This window comes from Fusarium flagelliforme (genome assembly GCF_020744385.1).
Source record: "Fusarium flagelliforme strain FIESC 12 MPI-CAGE-AA-0113 chromosome Unknown B0J16scaffold_5, whole genome shotgun sequence".
NCBI classification, from domain to species: domain Eukaryota; kingdom Fungi; phylum Ascomycota; class Sordariomycetes; order Hypocreales; family Nectriaceae; genus Fusarium; species Fusarium flagelliforme.
In genome coordinates, this window is record NW_025763507.1 from 3,208,056 (window position 1) to 3,223,877 (window position 15,822).

At 48.8% G+C, this 15,822-nt stretch overlaps 7 protein-coding genes and 1 non-coding gene across 8 annotated transcripts; 4 read left to right on the forward strand and 4 right to left on the reverse strand.

Moving 5' to 3' along the window:
* Positions 1 to 105: 105 nt before the first annotated feature.
* B0J16DRAFT_401651 (uncharacterized protein) lies at positions 106 to 1,186 on the reverse strand (the record flags this gene model as incomplete). The annotated part of the gene is made up of 6 exons (XM_046132585.1): positions 106 to 370; positions 421 to 545; positions 594 to 802; positions 858 to 992; positions 1,035 to 1,117; positions 1,169 to 1,186. The coding sequence occupies 6 exons, from the start codon at positions 1,184 to 1,186 to the stop codon at positions 221 to 223; spliced, it is 720 nt and encodes a 239-aa protein (XP_045981782.1). The 3' UTR covers positions 106 to 220.
* A 2,244-nt stretch (positions 1,187 to 3,430) lies between these two features.
* B0J16DRAFT_163769 (trypsin-like cysteine/serine peptidase domain-containing protein) lies at positions 3,431 to 4,535 on the forward strand. The gene is made up of 2 exons (XM_046122263.1): positions 3,431 to 3,887; positions 3,939 to 4,535. The coding sequence occupies exons 1-2, from the start codon at positions 3,615 to 3,617 to the stop codon at positions 4,443 to 4,445; spliced, it is 780 nt and encodes a 259-aa protein (XP_045981783.1). The 5' UTR covers positions 3,431 to 3,614; the 3' UTR covers positions 4,446 to 4,535.
* Positions 4,536 to 4,998: 463 nt separating this feature from the next.
* B0J16DRAFT_386409 (uncharacterized protein) lies at positions 4,999 to 5,375 on the reverse strand (the record flags this gene model as incomplete). Its single annotated transcript, XM_046131569.1, has 4 exons — positions 4,999 to 5,074; positions 5,125 to 5,196; positions 5,247 to 5,308; positions 5,361 to 5,375. 4 exons carry the CDS (start codon positions 5,373 to 5,375, stop codon positions 4,999 to 5,001), a joined length of 225 nt encoding a protein of 74 aa, XP_045981784.1.
* Positions 5,376 to 6,939: 1,564 nt separating this feature from the next.
* Positions 6,940 to 7,866, forward strand: B0J16DRAFT_386410 (uncharacterized protein; the record flags this gene model as incomplete). The annotated part of the gene is made up of 4 exons (XM_046131570.1): positions 6,940 to 7,211; positions 7,263 to 7,391; positions 7,440 to 7,599; positions 7,651 to 7,866. The coding sequence occupies 4 exons, from the start codon at positions 6,940 to 6,942 to the stop codon at positions 7,864 to 7,866; spliced, it is 777 nt and encodes a 258-aa protein (XP_045981785.1).
* Positions 7,867 to 8,093: 227 nt separating this feature from the next.
* On the reverse strand, positions 8,094 to 10,335 carry B0J16DRAFT_289922 (sulfate transporter family-domain-containing protein). The gene is made up of 2 exons (XM_046124228.1): positions 9,977 to 10,335; positions 8,094 to 9,924 (listed from the first exon to the last, which is right to left on the reverse strand). The coding sequence occupies exons 1-2, from the start codon at positions 10,296 to 10,298 to the stop codon at positions 8,186 to 8,188; spliced, it is 2,061 nt and encodes a 686-aa protein (XP_045981786.1). The 5' UTR covers positions 10,299 to 10,335; the 3' UTR covers positions 8,094 to 8,185.
* A 905-nt stretch (positions 10,336 to 11,240) lies between these two features.
* B0J16DRAFT_416434 (uncharacterized protein) lies at positions 11,241 to 12,745 on the reverse strand. Its single transcript, XM_046133585.1, has 3 exons — positions 12,603 to 12,745; positions 12,058 to 12,387; positions 11,241 to 12,003 (listed from the first exon to the last, which is right to left on the reverse strand). Exons 2-3 carry the CDS (start codon positions 12,305 to 12,307, stop codon positions 11,420 to 11,422), a joined length of 834 nt encoding a protein of 277 aa, XP_045981787.1. The 5' UTR covers positions 12,308 to 12,387; positions 12,603 to 12,745; the 3' UTR covers positions 11,241 to 11,419.
* Positions 12,746 to 13,326: 581 nt separating this feature from the next.
* On the forward strand, positions 13,327 to 15,064 carry B0J16DRAFT_401653 (RmlC-like cupin domain-containing protein; the record flags this gene model as incomplete). The annotated part of the gene is made up of 4 exons (XM_046132586.1): positions 13,327 to 13,695; positions 13,743 to 13,958; positions 14,006 to 14,133; positions 14,174 to 15,064. The coding sequence occupies 4 exons, from the start codon at positions 13,327 to 13,329 to the stop codon at positions 14,868 to 14,870; spliced, it is 1,410 nt and encodes a 469-aa protein (XP_045981788.1). The 3' UTR covers positions 14,871 to 15,064.
* Positions 15,065 to 15,638: 574 nt separating this feature from the next.
* Positions 15,639 to 15,712, forward strand: B0J16DRAFT_t184. Its single transcript has one exon. It is a non-coding gene; the product is annotated as a tRNA-Val (tRNA).
* Positions 15,713 to 15,822: the final 110 nt, after the last annotated feature.

A 15,822-nucleotide genomic window follows, 5' to 3' on the forward strand; every position in this document is an offset into this window, starting at 1 on the left:
CGTAAAACAAGACGTGACAGTGGCTAGACAAACATTCTGATAGATTGTAGGCCTATGTATTGGGAGTTACGCAACGTTGATAAGCGCTCCACGGTCAACCTGATACATCTTTAGGGATCAGGTAAGACTACTACTGTACTTTCAAGGTCGAGACCTCCTTTTCTGCCTGACTTTCTTAACCCAATAACATTTACCACCAGTATCCTTTCCCTTGAGTAGCTTATCTCATCAACCAGTCAAGGCCATTGGCCTTATACCACGGCCAAAACTCATTCAAGATCCATTTGCTGGTTTCTTTGATACTGGCCATTATGCGAAGGACGCCCAGCTGTGTAGTCGTTGAACCTATTGAAAGGCTTGACCAGAGGGTCTGTCACATGATGTCAGAACCTGCATAGCTGAACACACTCATGTACTTACCACCTTCCCGTCTTGAAATGTGGTCGCAACAAACTTCCACTCGTGACCTTCCACAATGATACCGGGCATGAACTCCAGCTGGGCAATTTCGTCACCGATCGCCAAGCCAAGATGCTTCCACTGGGCTGTTTGCTAAGCTGCCAAGTGATGCTCGGGGCTGACGGGATCTTCACCGTGAGGGTCCTTGGACTTGATGCTCAAATTGATAGGGTACTTGTATATCGGCCGGTAATTCGTGAAGTTGGTGATCTCATCAAGGGTTGAGTGAAGGTTGAGTAAACCTTTACCGTCGTCGGAGTACGGGACCATGAAAAACATGTAATCAACACGGGGCCTGACTGCCAGCTCGCGCTCATAGGAAGGGGCAACGGCAGCTCTTTCACTGCAGACCAAGTTAGTTCGGTGGCTTAGAACGCCATGGCGCTTCGGATACCTACCATGGCATAAAGTCCAGATGCCAATGGCCTATCCCATGACCAACATCTTTGGTAGCGGCATCGATGATCGGTGTATGAACGAGGTTATTCCACCCCGCTTGGTCGTACTGCCGACTATGGCACTTGTGCGCCTTTCTGATGATCTTGTCAACATCGGCAAGAAGCTGTTAAGCGGACTCTGGCCCAAAGCCAGGTCGGTCATAGTATGCATCATCATCCAGTGTCTGGTAAAGAGGCCGGTATCGCCACGAAAAGGTTTCCTGTAACAGGCGTGTCAAAATGCATACATCGTAAGAGATATCTTTACTGACCTTGCAGCTTCGGGGCATGATGTTTTTATCTCTCTGGAAGGGCAGGAGACGCATGTAAAGAGCCTTAAGACTAGTCGGCATTTGCCTGTGGGACGGATTCAAGGTCTTGTGATTCAACCAGGGCTTGGGGTGGAATGTTTTCTGGCCCCGATGGTTCAGAGTGTGGTGGATTGTCCCCCATCATCTCTGGCTCCAACTGCCGGGATGGGATCGATAGGGAAGTGGAAACTGTGGAATGAGAAGTTTGATCAAGTACGTCGGCATCGTTTCGCTTGCGTTTCTTGTTCGGTCTTGTGTCGCTTGGAATCAGTGTTCCTGATCGTTCAGGCGCTGAATCGCTCATGGTGAGTTCATGCTTGTTCTGGGTGCACCTAGATTAGTATTTGGGATGCGTCGGATCGCGTGAACAACAATAGGTAGGCAATGCTGCTTATGTAAACATTGCGAGTAACTCATAGAATCCAAAGCAAGGGCATCAAGCCTGTGAGCCCAGTTTGACACGCAAGTTGCAACCCTCTAGCTTGGTAGGGATTATCAGGGACTGTGAGACAGTCATTGGTTGGTAGGTCGGAGAGGTGGGTAGCTGAGCGCTTGCGGAATGAGGCGGTTTGATGGATAAGATAAGGCTTCAACTTACCCTACGCTGGTCTCAAAGGAGGCTTCGAGGTTGTTCTCAATTAGAAACGTATCATAGCTCTTTCGAATGTATGTTTAGGTCCTACAAATTATTGTACTATTTAAACATATGTTTGGTTCGCCTGCCCCAGCCTGAGATGATGTTCTGGACTGAATCTGGTGTCTCTTTCAGAAATGGACATCGAGTATCAGAACAAAAGGATTGTTCCCAGTCTCACCATAACAAACATAATACTCGTTCTGACCATTATCCTTACTGGCATTCCAGCACTATAGTAAACTTGGACGTGGAAAAGATCCTCTTAGTCGCGTAGATAAAATCTTTACGATTACACCGCTGTTCAACTGATCGCTGATTTACGATGATATTTTTAGAGCTTCTAACCCATGCTAAACTTTATTTCAAAGTCTTTTTACGATGAACTATGAATAACATACCATTATTAAAAGCACCAGAAATCTCACATTGCTCATAGAACGTTGAAAAGACCTTCAACACTTTCTGATCTTCAGAGGAGCTGGTTCTGTATGCGCCAAGAATAGTTCCCCCATCAGTCAGTAGGCTATAATTCTGACAGTTTGTTATTGCTAAGAGGATGCAGTTGAAGGAGCTGGGCGACCTTCCTGATTGGCAACTATCAGATGAGCTCGAAACCGTCCGTCCCTGCATATAGAGTAAGCAAACAAACGAATTAAGACATCGGATCATGGCTGAAGATAGTGCTCGTATGCGGTCGATATCTCAACAATGCGGAAGTTATGTAGTTCCTTGGAAATACAATTTACAGACTACAAAGCTACCTTCCCAAGCGAGACCGGTCTTGCAAACTATACAGGAACCTCCAACCTCAATCACATACTCCAAGACCATACCGCCGTCCACACGCCGCCAGATCACAGCACTATACGAGGTAGCCAAAGATAAGCCGGTTACAGCTACCGTGTTTGGAAGGTAGATAAGATATGGATAATCGCAGCTGTTCGCTTCTGCATGAGCGATTTCGAGATGCAATGCAAAGAAGCATTCGGCCAAGGTATTGCGCGAGGGGTCAATGCGTTATCTTATCCTGGTTATTGCGTGAGCTACAAAGGTTCCTCGCGCCTAGTTGACCAGTTTCAGATCCGCTGAAGCTGGGCATTTGTGATTGATGGACGTGTGACCGCTTTAAAGGAATTGTCCCCGCTTACCGTAGCAGTGCAGAAGCGCTTTAAGGCTTGGCAATAAAACGGATTTGAGATTCTCCGGCTGTTGTTTTTGGACCCATATCTTTGTTTTCACCTTTGACTCCCACCAAGGTCAGCCTGTACAACACTCAGCAAAACATTTCACAACTCGCAGTAGCCTCGATCACTCTTCATCTCATCTTAACTGTCTGTGCCCTCATCACAAACAGTCACATTTGACCAGCCATCCCCACATTCTCAATGGTCAACGCGATTATCGACTTTCCTCATCGGGACCATGATCCTTGTCGCCAAGCAACTCATATGCCGATCACTTGCACGGGAGGATGATAAGGTTAATGCTCTCTAACAAATGCCGAACTGAACAACGGAACAACGGACAACAATACGAGAAAGGCAGGTACGCCAATATGCATACTCTCACGATATCACAAAACAAGCTTATCGCGGGGATCCACCAGAGAGGCAGGTAAGGAACTAGACTATGTTGAGACTGACTGACTCAGGTACTATCCAGAGAGGTTGATGTGATCGTGTATATAAAGGATGGCAAATATCTCTTTGGATAATCATCACTCATCAGCTTCTCTTCACTCTTCAACTAGCTACTCCTTAAACCGCCACAATGGTCAAGATCACCGCCCTCATTGCCCTCGCCGCCCCTCTGGTCGCTGCTGCTCCTGCTCCTGTTCCCCAGGATGCTGGAGATGTCAGTGTCCCCAACATCGTTGGTGGAACTTCGGCCTCTGCTGGTGAATTCCCCTTCATCGTCAGCATCACCAACAATGGTGGTCCTTGGTGCGGTGGTACTCTCCTCAATGCCAACACTGTCTTGACCGCCTCCCACTGTGTTCAGGGGCGATCTGCCAGTGCTTTCGCTATCCGTGTCGGATCTAACGTAAGATTCCCCAGTATCATAAAGAGTGTCTTAGCTAACATATTTATTCAGTCTCGCACTTCTGGTGGTGTTACTTCTCGTGTCTCCAGCATCAGAATGCACCCTTCGTTCAGCGGCTCCACCCTCAACAACGATGTTGCCCTCCTGAAGCTGTCCACCTCCATCTCCACCAGCGGCTCCATCTCTTACGGTCGCCTTGCTGCTTCCGGCTCTGACCCTGCTTCTGGCGCTCAGCTCACCGTTGCTGGCTGGGGAGCTACTTCTCAGGGCGGCAGCACCACCCCCGTCAACCTGCTCAAGGTTACCGTTCCCGTTGTCTCTCGCGCCAGCTGCCGATCCAGCTACGGCACTTCTTCCATCACTGACAACATGTTCTGTGCTGGCTACACCCAGGGTGGTCGCGATGCTTGCCAGGGTGACAGCGGTGGTCCCATCGTTGACTCCTCCAACACCGTTGTCGGTGTTGTCTCTTGGGGTGAGGGATGTGCCCAGCCCAACTACCCCGGTGTCTACGCCCGCGTTGGCAGCCTCCGATCTTGGATCGACAGCAACGCCTAAATGTTGCAAAATGATAGAATGAGTAGCTGAGTTGAAGAGAATCTGAGTTTTGGAGAAGTGATGACTTGGAAAGATATGATTGGAATGATGGATTGGATTACATTCTGTACATAGTTGAGATTCAAATACATATGTTGAAGTATTATGATTATTCGATCCACGTGAATAAAAGAATATCGCTGGAGGCTGAAAAGAACCCATGTCTTTGGCGCATTTCTGGTCGAAATGACCCGTACAAATATTTGCGTGTTATGTTTTCTTGTTGTTTTCTTCTTATTAGACGAAGCGAGGAAGAGCCAAAGGGGTTATACGAAGATAACACGAGACTCTCTTCCAGGCCTTCTGAGCTTAGTTTCAAGTATCAATGTATGAGTGAAGTTGACTCGGAAGCTTCATACTGATTAAATCATTCTCTGTCCAAGAGCCTTGTATTCAACTATGTTGAGTTTCGCGACTGCTCAAGCATAACCTCTTAATCATAGTTGACCAGTTAAGAAACTCAAAAATAGTTAAATACAATGCGCTTAGATATACAATGATTATCCTGTTACTCTTACATCTCAGAGAGATCCTTCACCACTACCCCTTTGAATTCCTTGAGCTTCTCGATAGCCTGCTGTGTCATGGGCCTATACTCATCGTCAGCGCTGTCCTTCCAACCCTGACTGGCTGTACTCACGGAGGGTAGTAAGTTGGAGGCATAGTTCGGGTACTTCTCCAGTGCTCGGCGCCAGTGTCCTCTTTAATAAGCCTTGGAAGATGTCAGCGGAATGATCAGTCCTCAGGCACGATATCTCTTACTCTTCTGACGGTTTCAAGGCTGCCTGCCAGTCCTCGACCTTATCGAAGAAATATGTAATTTCCTGGAAAATGTACTGTTAACGGATTGAAAATGTTCGTATCATAGAGACTCACCTTTCGCTCAGCCATGTTTCGTAAAGCAGATGGGATCAAGAAACACGACGCACAAGCAGCGACAGTAATTGGTACAATGTGATATATCGAAAAAAGAACCATTGAGATTGTATTCGTTTCACCCGGCAGTGGTCCAAGGTCAATGCGTGGTGTGTTGTCTATTTAAGTAACAATTAAAGCCTCGGACCAGTGTTGAATGGGGAAGGTGAGTGATGTGTTCGACAGGGGGTTGAATCGTCCGGACAAAAGATCCTGGTCGTCGTTCCCCGCACCTAGTACGTCACCATCTTGGTAGAGATAAGACGCTTTTTTCGCTGGCGACTGATTGATCGACGTCGATAATACTGTAGTAGGTGGTAATGAATGGTAGATTCGCATGAACGTTCGTCCGATAGGCCAGGCAGTCTTTTGGTGACGGAGGGTCAGGTAGGTAACAGACAAGTTGTCCTTCGCGCTTTGGGCCGCCAAAATTTAGAGGCCTAATAAGCTGACATAATGTGGTCAAGTTATTTTGTCCTCCAGGGCTCCGGCGGCCAGTTGTTCCGACACCTGACGAGTGTGCAGGAGGGGATCGACATGTTCAGTCTGCCACCAAAGCTTGGCAGAATGTAACGAGATGATCAGAGCTGAGCCTCACTAACTTCTCCTTCTATGCTTAACGTTGGTGTATCTGCCTCGAACACAACAGATCCTGAGATTGTACGGCGTCGGGGTACGCTGATGATTTTCCGGTGAATTTATGAACGACTAAGCGGTTGACCAGGAGTTGACAGTGCTAACGTCTTGAGATAAATAATCGGAGAGTTTCAGATGTAGTGTCCGATTGCAGAAATGGTTTCGCCATGCAAGCATTTGATAGATCAACCTGGACTTGACTGGCGGCCAACCTTCGCGCATAAAGAACGTAACACAGGTATTTCCTGAAGATACCGTAGCAGCTCATGAGATTAAGCAAGCCTCGTGGGTCCTTTTGTGCTGAAATAAGCTCTGTAACTGGCTTTTACAGAAATAAAGATCTAACAGTACGCTAACCTGCGCCTCTGAACAAATGACGTTGCGTTGTTGGAACCCACGACGCTTGCTCAATCTCATAAGTTCCTGCGGCAGATTCACTCTTCTGTGCTGTAGAGTAGCTGTACCTCGGTCATCAGGTGCATGTAGAGCTCGATTAGCTTGCAGTCAGCCCCTTGAATATCTGATAGTATCAATTTCATGCAGATTTCCGAAACGGACACTACCATCTCATGCGACTTAACTCTTTCCACGGCTAATGAACTGGAAAGTAGGAATTGGCTCTATAAGCGGGTTAAAAAGCTCTAGCTATGATATCTCCAGTGAGGAGAGCCAATGCAGTATTGTATGATGTCTGCCCGTCCCTGGCGCGAGGCAGTGTTGCTCGGTAAATAAAACAAAACAACCTTGGCATTGTTTAGGCACATACTGTGAGCAGAGGCTGCCAGTGCCAGAACACTTAATCACGAACGTCTGCATAGTACCGGACCGTGCGCAGGTCCAATTATTTAAGTCTTTTCTCCAGGCCGGCAAACCCAACTCTTTCCTCAACACCAACATCCTCATCATGGCCGAATACGAGTCTCTTCATCAGCTTATCGTGAAGAACCCCTGGATCTGCAGAGATCCCCTCTCCTGGACAGACAAACACCTGAAGCTCCTGAACATACAGTTCCAGCCCATCGCCCCCATCGCCCCTTACCCATCGATCTGCCGTTCGTACTGCGATCCATCCATCGCGTACGGCAAACAGTTTGTAGCAGGCCTCACATCCGAGGCGAAGCGTGCTGCCCTTGTGAAGTTGTTCCGGATCCTGGGCTGTGGTCTTGTGCATCCTACGTGAGTAAACATCTTCCCTTTCTTATCCGCACTAACATTCCTTGTGTTCAGCGAAGCGATGGCCACCTTCATGTTCGCTGGAAAAGAGGTACATACCACTTCATGCTGGATCTCTCATTTTCCACCGCCGGTACTCTACGAGTACCCTATGATCGGCTATTTCCACTATGACGATGTCAAGTGGGATCGCCACGAGAACATCTAGCCTAGCGACAATCCTGGTGCCAGGATCGGTGGTAACGCACCTGTGGCTCGCCTTTGCCGTAAGCGACTGCGCGCTGCCACTCCTGCCGAGTGGTCTAAGGACCCTTACATCGTCGGTCTGATTCTGTCTTTGGCTCAGTGGAGCTGGCGCCAGGAGCGACATCCCCTTCTTCTGCTCCTCCCTGTAAGTTTCGAGTCACTTAACTTAAGAGCTTTGCTAACTTTGTATAACTAGGTCCGCTTGATTGTGACCACTGATCATGACCCAAAGACTGTTCACGTCTTCAAGGCGAACGTTAGTATTCGCCTCCTCGAATGCATTTACTGGCCAGGTCTCAGCCTAGAAGGCGTGACCTGGCCAGTCATCCGCCACTTGCAGGTTGCTTCTGAGCCCGTCTGCAACTTCCCAGATCGCCTGCTGTTCGAGGTGCTGGGTGTCCGTTATTTTTGAGACTACCATTGGGAAACATGGAAGAGAGACTATGTTGGCACATATCTCTCCACGATCTTAAGCCTAAGGGCCATATCGACTCACAGTATCTAATAATCAACATCGGGATCTCTTAGGATCGAGGACTTCTACTTGCGGCTATGTATCTGACACGACTTTATGTTGAAGGCAGGCGGCTAGGATCTGGGTCACCGCGATGGAACATACACAGTCGGCATTAAGTATCAGATGTAGCGAAAGATCAATTTACTAGGTGGTATTATATGGACAAAACGAACGTGCTAAAATGACTATGTACCAGTGTTCGAGACATTCCTGTTCAAGCCTCTTCTGCCTTCTCCTCGTGTACCGCGCGTCCCTTCCCGTCGTCACTCAACACCGATCCTCTCCTTCTTGGCGCCATCACGGCCGCCCTCACGTCATAGTATAGATAAGTAGCCTCGGTCTCATTGTCCAAGTCACCACGTAACTCATCATCGTAACCGACTTGAATGATGTTCCAACCCGCTCGACCGACTCGCTCTCGACAGACAGCATTCATGTTAGCGAACCTCACCTCAACTCTATCTCCACCATAGGTCTTGATGTTGCGGGCAAGGTTCTTCAAGTATGTGACAGCTGTTGTGTCGAGCATGTTGACTCGGGAGAAGTCGAGAACAACCAAACCGATCTCTGGAAGGGAGGAGGGGTCACTGATGTTGGCCTTCTTACGAAGACGGGCGATTCTCTTTTCACCAACGACAGACCAGTTACGTTCGGCCTCAGGTCCCTGGCTTCCACTATAGTAGGGTTGATGGAAGGTTTGGATCTCGTCAAGAACCTTTGATGTGTTAGAGAAGGCGTTGGGAAAGATAAGGGATTCGTTGAAGGTAAAGATTCTGGTGTCTTCAGGGATTCTAAGTGTGGACGTGTTCGAGACGTCCAGTGCCCAAGCGGGTCGTCGGTTGGACTCGACATCGGCACCGGTTGAGGTAAGACGAGTGAACACTTGACGGAGAAGGATGTATACAATGTTGAAGCCGACAGCAACACCAATACCGACTTCACTGGAGTGGAAGAGTGTAACCCAGAGTGCAAGCATGGACGCGATGAAGTCAGCCAAGGAAGTCTTCCAGTAGCGGTAGAAGGTCGAAGGTGGAGAGATGAGACCCCACACAGCAGTGATGATAATAGCGGCAAGGGTAGCCTTGGGGATCCAGTACAGTGTTCCAACAAGCTCATAAACGCACACGAGAACAACAGCCATGGTCACAACACCGGAGAGAGGGGACTTGACGTTGCATGACGAGTTGACAGCGGTACGGGACATGGCACCACCAACGCCCATGGCATGGAAGAAACTGTTGAAGAAGTTGGTGATACCAAGGTAGCAGAGTTCTTGACTCTGGTCAGAGCTGTAGTTGTTCTTGACCGCAAATGCACGAGCAATGGCCAAGTGCTCAACTGCCGAACCGATGAAGACGGCGATACTGCGGCCAGCGACTTCAGGAATAAGATCTGCCTTAGGCATGGAGGGGGCTTGTTGGCCTTGGGATTGGACCTTGACAACATCGAAGAGAAAGTCATCTCCTCTGTTCTTGTTGACAGCATAGCTGATTCCAGTGAACAGCACCAGGGTCAAGAAAGCTCTTGTCGTAGAGAGAAGCCAAATGACTCTGTTGTTCTTGCTCCACCTCTTTCCAGACTTCTCAAGAATTGTAAGGAACAAGATTCCAGAGAAGCCAATGAGACATGCCCAGCCGTTCGCGTTGGGAAGCTCACTGAAGATATCATGGATCTGCTTAGCCGCACCGTCACGGACATTCTCTTCGCCGAGCAGAGAGTCCATCTGGTTGAGGATGATTGTGATGGCAATAGCGGTGATAAAGCCACTAAGGACGGGAAGGGATATGAATTCGAGGAGGAAGCCGAGCTTGAGGAAACCGAGGATCATGCCGTAAATGCCCATCATCATGGCTGTTGCGGAGGCGATTTCTGATGGAGTCCATCGATCTTGTAGAGCATGGACGTTCTCGGATGTGAGGAGACCGATGAGGGAGGTTGGACCTGTGGAAACATCTACAAATGATTAGCTTACATCTGGTAAAACGAAGATGATGTTGGTTCTCACCTTTTGTCGATCCCATGAAGGCATAGATGACAGCTGGAAGCCAACTTGACATCAAGCCATACTCAACAGGAATATTGGCAATCTTAGCATAGGACAGACCCTGAGGAATGAGCATCAGACCCAGGGTGAGTCCGGCAATAAGATCATTGATGAGCCATCGTGGGTTATACTTGGGCAACCAGCCAACAATGGGGACTTTGTCGGAGATGTATTGGACTGTGCCGGAAGGAAGAGCTTTAGCTCCTTTTACGGTCACTCGAGCTGCTCTGTTCCAAGTGGCATCGTTGCGAAGGTCTGACTTGGCTTTATCGAGATATTTCATGGTGATGTGCTCAGGGTGATAGAAGGGGGTTGAGCTGATCTGAATAGGAACAATTTGATTCAACTAGAGATTCTCATGGGGTTGATATAGACTTTCACTACACACACAAAGGTCCAACAACAGATAGCTGGGCGTGGAAACATACTACCGAATGCATCAACGCTATTCCTCCGTCATGTGCTGCATTGCATAGATAGACAGAATTGCTAATCTTCAAGATCCAAAGTGTATCACATCTCACTACTCCCGGTAACCATTCGCCGTACACCCTTTCCCGGCCTCGCTGCACAGCGGATTGGGTGCCTTTATAAGTGTAACACTGGATGCTACGGGCGTATAACCTCATCCAGGAAATCATCTGCATGGACACCGAATACCGACAGATATCCAGATTGCCCGATGACAACAAGATAGTTGGATTGGGTTTGAGGGGAGTGTATTCCCGAAGATGGTGTTCGAGGTGACAGAAAGTAGGACGCTGCAACCACTCGAAGCGAAACTATGTGACCACCTCTCGCCCCTGACTCGATAAACGTTGACGCCATGTTATTTTCGGACCCTAGATTTGGATATCAATGTTTCTGTCAAGTCCCAATCCTGTAAGCTGACTTACATGGAACACGTTCCCAGTGGTCGTGTCACCGGCGTAAGGGTGGGTTACGCTGACTCGCAGGGCATTCCTACTGGCTACATAATATGACAAACCCATATGAATTCCGTCTAAATGCATTGGCTAGGCCATAGAGAAAACGCGGGGAAAGGAAGCTAGGCGAACTCAGACACGAGCTTCGGTTACAGCGGTGCTTGGTCGATCTCCCGCCTCTTTAGGACCCATGCTTGGCACTTTTCTCCGGAACATGGGTCTCTGAAACACTTTCGGTACCTTTTTGAGCAGAGGAGTGCGCTTACACGGCAATTCGGCCAGATATCATCACTAGACGTGAACTTTATTGACCTTTTGGAAGAATTCTTTACTGAGTCGTCAAGAACCTTTGCTATCAGCGTATCTACTACGGAGTATCTATCAACCAACTGCCTAAAGTAAACAGGCTGCAGCGTTCTAGATTTCCATCCCCCTCTCCTGTACTAGGCTACACATGTCGTTACATCGCCATCGTCATTCAGTTAGACCCCTCATCTTCAGGCCACACAGCCCAACCAAACATGACAAGTAGTTTGAGCAGCGCAGCAACCCACAACGCTCCTGACGTTCCAAACTCGCTCTTCGCAATAACTCCTCCAATTATAGCACCAATGAGAAGAAGCACTGGTGCAGCCACCCGACGGTTCCTCTCCACATTCCGAGTGATGCCCTCAAACAACCCCGCATCTGAAAACAGATCGCAGTAGATGCTTGTCAAAACAACGCTGGTGAGAGCGTTGAACTTGAGCGCTCTGCTGGCAACGGCTTGACCGCAGGACTGGAAGGCCACGAGGGCTATTGGCACGAGTACGTACCATGGCACCTCGTCTGGACCTGCACCTTTTGGTCCCCAGGTTAGAATTGCAGCTGCGGCCACGATGAAAGCTGTCTGGATGCCAAACGAGACGCAAAAGACCCATTTGCGGCGCGGGCTGGTGGTAAAGACTCTATGCAGACGACTAAACAGAAACGAGCCGATGGCGAAAGACAGAATTGAGGTTCCAGACTTTTTCCAGCGGTTCGTCCCAGCCGTTGGACCCAGACCCAGATAGACCGTGTTTCCTTGATGTTCATTAATATGGACTGTGGCAAGAGACGACTGTTACTCCAACATACCTGTCTGCATAGACACGAAGGCACCCCACGTGGAAATGGAAGCGCTGTCTAGAATGCCTGTTATGATATAGCAGGCAAGCAGCATAACATCTGCCCAATCTCGACGAACATCAGAACCTAATCTGCTGCGCAACCAAGATCTAGATCCTGGCTTTGGGGCAAGCAGAGCCTGGGTTTCGTCATTGTGAGCAGAGATGCCGTTCTCTGCTCTGCTCTCGCCGTTGGAGACTGTGCCGTAGTGTTGGGACATGATGAATAAGAGCTTGGTGAGTTTAACTGGTAAAGGTAAATGGTCTTCTGACTTGGAATTATCGTTCGATCTTTAAGGCTCTGAGAGGGGTAAATAAGCAGCTGGTCAAAGGCACAAACTACGATAGCTCCCGCAACTTAATCGCCAAGATATGTCCGTCAACATGGAGTTTAGTTCATCTTCATAGCTCGAGTCCAACGTCTATAGTTGCCGCGGGACGTAACTCTAACCCCGCGTGATCACCGAGGTGTGCACTCTGCCACAGTCCGGACTTGTTGACCAGGATTTTACTCACCTTGGCAAAGCTTCTTGCTCTACGCCGTTAGTTCCGGCTTTTGGGTTGGTACTAAAATCGCCAAGATCAACACCCATTATTCAGCTTTGATAAGCGGGGAATTAGTGGAGTTGTGCTTATTACCGGAAGCTCAAAGCTTTACTTGGAGGCTTGGCCTTGTGCCTTGTTATGCTTTCGTCTTGATTTTATTAGTTCCGCGTCATCTCGTTGGCGAAACTCTACTGTCTAGACTGTACCCCTCTCAGCATCATCAGTTTCATTTCCCCTCATTTTAACTGCTTTCAGCACTTGAAAGTAACACGACCACACCCAGATTCCAAGCAACAACCTCTCAACGTCCATCTTCACCCTCCAGATTACACCTTTGGCTTCAAGTCGGACAATTCCCCACCATGTGCGCGCCGCGCCTTTGCAGGACGCTATGTGCCGGATATCCGCCCACACGGCAGTCGTCAGCAATCGCGGGGGGTCAATGCTACCTTGGCCAGGTCTCGTAAGCCTGTTTGAGAGGTGCTACTTCGGTGATCCACCGGCCATCGCATTCTCGGCGTCATGAACTTCTGGAGCCGAGAGCTTGGCGATGTTTCCCAGACAACTTCAAAAGAATACTTAACATCGAACGTGATTAAGCAATTGAGCTGCTTCACCCACTCAATTGTGTTAGCAAGAGACACTAGCACAACCCAATTGTTCTCTATCGTCGTTGACGTCATTCTTTTTGACCATGCATCTTACTCAAATTGCCTTTCTCTCTGTCCTGTTGGACATCTGCGCTGGTGTGCCAGTCCAGGATAGTCCTCGTGAGAGACTTCTCAAAGGTCTTGGAATCCCAGACAACTACCGAGGTGTGACTGGCGGCAAGAAAGTCCCCTTCACACCCGGCCACAGAGACCCCTACGACTCAGCTGTTGACTCTGTCGGGGATGATCTTGATCCTCTTCCCTGGCGCAATGGTCTAGGAGCTTCTGTCCTTGGGCCTTGGAATGAGGCGCGATCGCGACAGAGCCCTGATCTTGTCAGACCTCCCAGCACTGACCATGGCAATCTTGCCAACATGCGCTGGAGTTTTGCTGACTCCCACATCCGCATTGAGGTATGTAAATCGTTCTTAGCAATTTGACACACGCTGATCCGGAACAGGAGGGCGGATGGACCCGTCAGACCACTGTTCGCGAGCTTCCCACAAGTGTTGAGCTTGCTTCTGTGAACATGCGTCTTGGTGAAGGCGTCTACCGTGAGCTTCACTGGCACAAGGAGGCCGAGTGGGCTTACGTTCTCGATGGAGAGGTTCGAGTGACAGCTCTTGATTACGAGGGCGGAAACTTCATCGATGACCTCAAGAAGGGTGATCTCTGGGTAAGTAAACTGATTCCCGCGGCCAGAACCGTCTAACAGATTCGCAGTACTTCCCCAGCGGAGTTCCTCACTCTCTCCAGGGTCTCAGCCCCAACGGAACTGAGTTCCTTCTCATCTTTGACGATGGACGCTTCTCTGAGGAGTCCACCTTTGTTCTCTCAGACTGGCTTGGTATGTAGCTCACCGATACTCCCCGAAATTACATTGCTAACAAGACCAGCACACACACCCAAGTCCGTCATTGCTAAGAACTTCGACCTCGACCCAGAAGTCTTCAAGAACATCCCCAAGGGAGAAAAGTACATTTTCCAAGGCCGCAACCCCGGCAAGATCTCAGACGAGGCCCCCAAGGGCAAAAAGGCCAAGAAGTCAAAATACAACTTCACCCACCGCATGCTCGACCAAACCCCTCTCAAGACCAGCGGCGGCGAAGTCCGCATCACTGATTCCAAGAACTTCCCCATCTCCAAGACCGTGGCTGCAGCCCACGCCATCATTGAGCCTGGTGCTATCCGTGAGATGCACTGGCACCCTTCTGCCGATGAGTGGTCTTTCTTCATCAAGGGTCGTGCCAGAGTTACCATCTTTGCTGCTGAAGGTACTGCTAGAACCTTTGACTACGTCCCCGGTGATGTCGGCATTGTTCCCCGCAACATGGGTCACTTTGTTGAGAACATTGGTGACGAGCCTGTTGAGATGCTTGAGGTTTTCCGCTCTGATGAGTTCAGAGATATTTCTCTCTTCCAGTGGATGGGTGAGACACCTAAGAAGCAGGTCATTGACACCCTGTTTGCCAACGACCCCAAGAACGCTGAGAAGTTCTGGGATAAGATCAAGGATGCTGATAACGAGGTTATTACCAAGCCTGACTTTTACAAGAACCGTGAGGATGAGACTGCCGGCGAATTGTAATTATTACAAGCTATATGAGCTATAGATAGCACAAGCAATAGCTGTCTGTGTATTTAGGATGCATAAACATTAACATTGAGTTCAAAAACAAATAAGGCAAAATGTGATTCTGTTCGGGGTTGAACCGGTGACTCTGCCAAGACCAATGACCACGCAACCAGTTCTGAGGATGAAGTGATGGTGATTGAAACAAGGGCCGAAATGATCAAGTTCTGGGCGCTGTAACAATGACGTATGTATAATCCGAATCATGGTACGCGAGAAGTGATCGGCAATCGTTTTCCTTGTTATGGCTTGGCAAGCTTGGCAATTGATTGGTTGTGTTCTCACATCCAGGGTAAGGTCGCGTCTGCGAACAACGACGCGTCGATCAAAGGATGGAAGACTCAGACGAGAAGAACAATACTCCTTTGGTATTTAATTGATGAAAAGATTGATATGAATATTTTCCGTTCTTTCAAATGATCGATATGTGAGATACGTCGCGTTACTGGAGAGCTTTGGTCTTGACCAGCCCGCGCAAAATTGCTGAACAATGACATGAGTGCATGGTCATCTAGAAGAAACTGTTTATTGGAGTTTTCCAGAACAAAATGGGCACCTTTACTCCGTGTTTGGTCACTTATGATTACTATCAGCCCTTATTCAGTCATGCACTCAAGCTGTTGATGTTATGAATCGCATCCAGTTCTGCTACCCTCAGGCATCACCAAGTCATTGACTTATGCCAGACTGATGACCAGGTTCCTTCAATCAGATAAAAGCAAAGGTTTCGTGGTCTAGTTGGTTATGGCATCTCGCTCACACCGAGAAGGTCCCCGGTTCGAACCCGGGCGTAACCTCACTTTTTGCATGCCCGTTACACAAGCCCGGAAGGGATATTTCCTTTTTGTCACACCACAAAACATTTCACAAGGATGCTAGATTAATAAAACTTCTGTGTGTCCTAGTC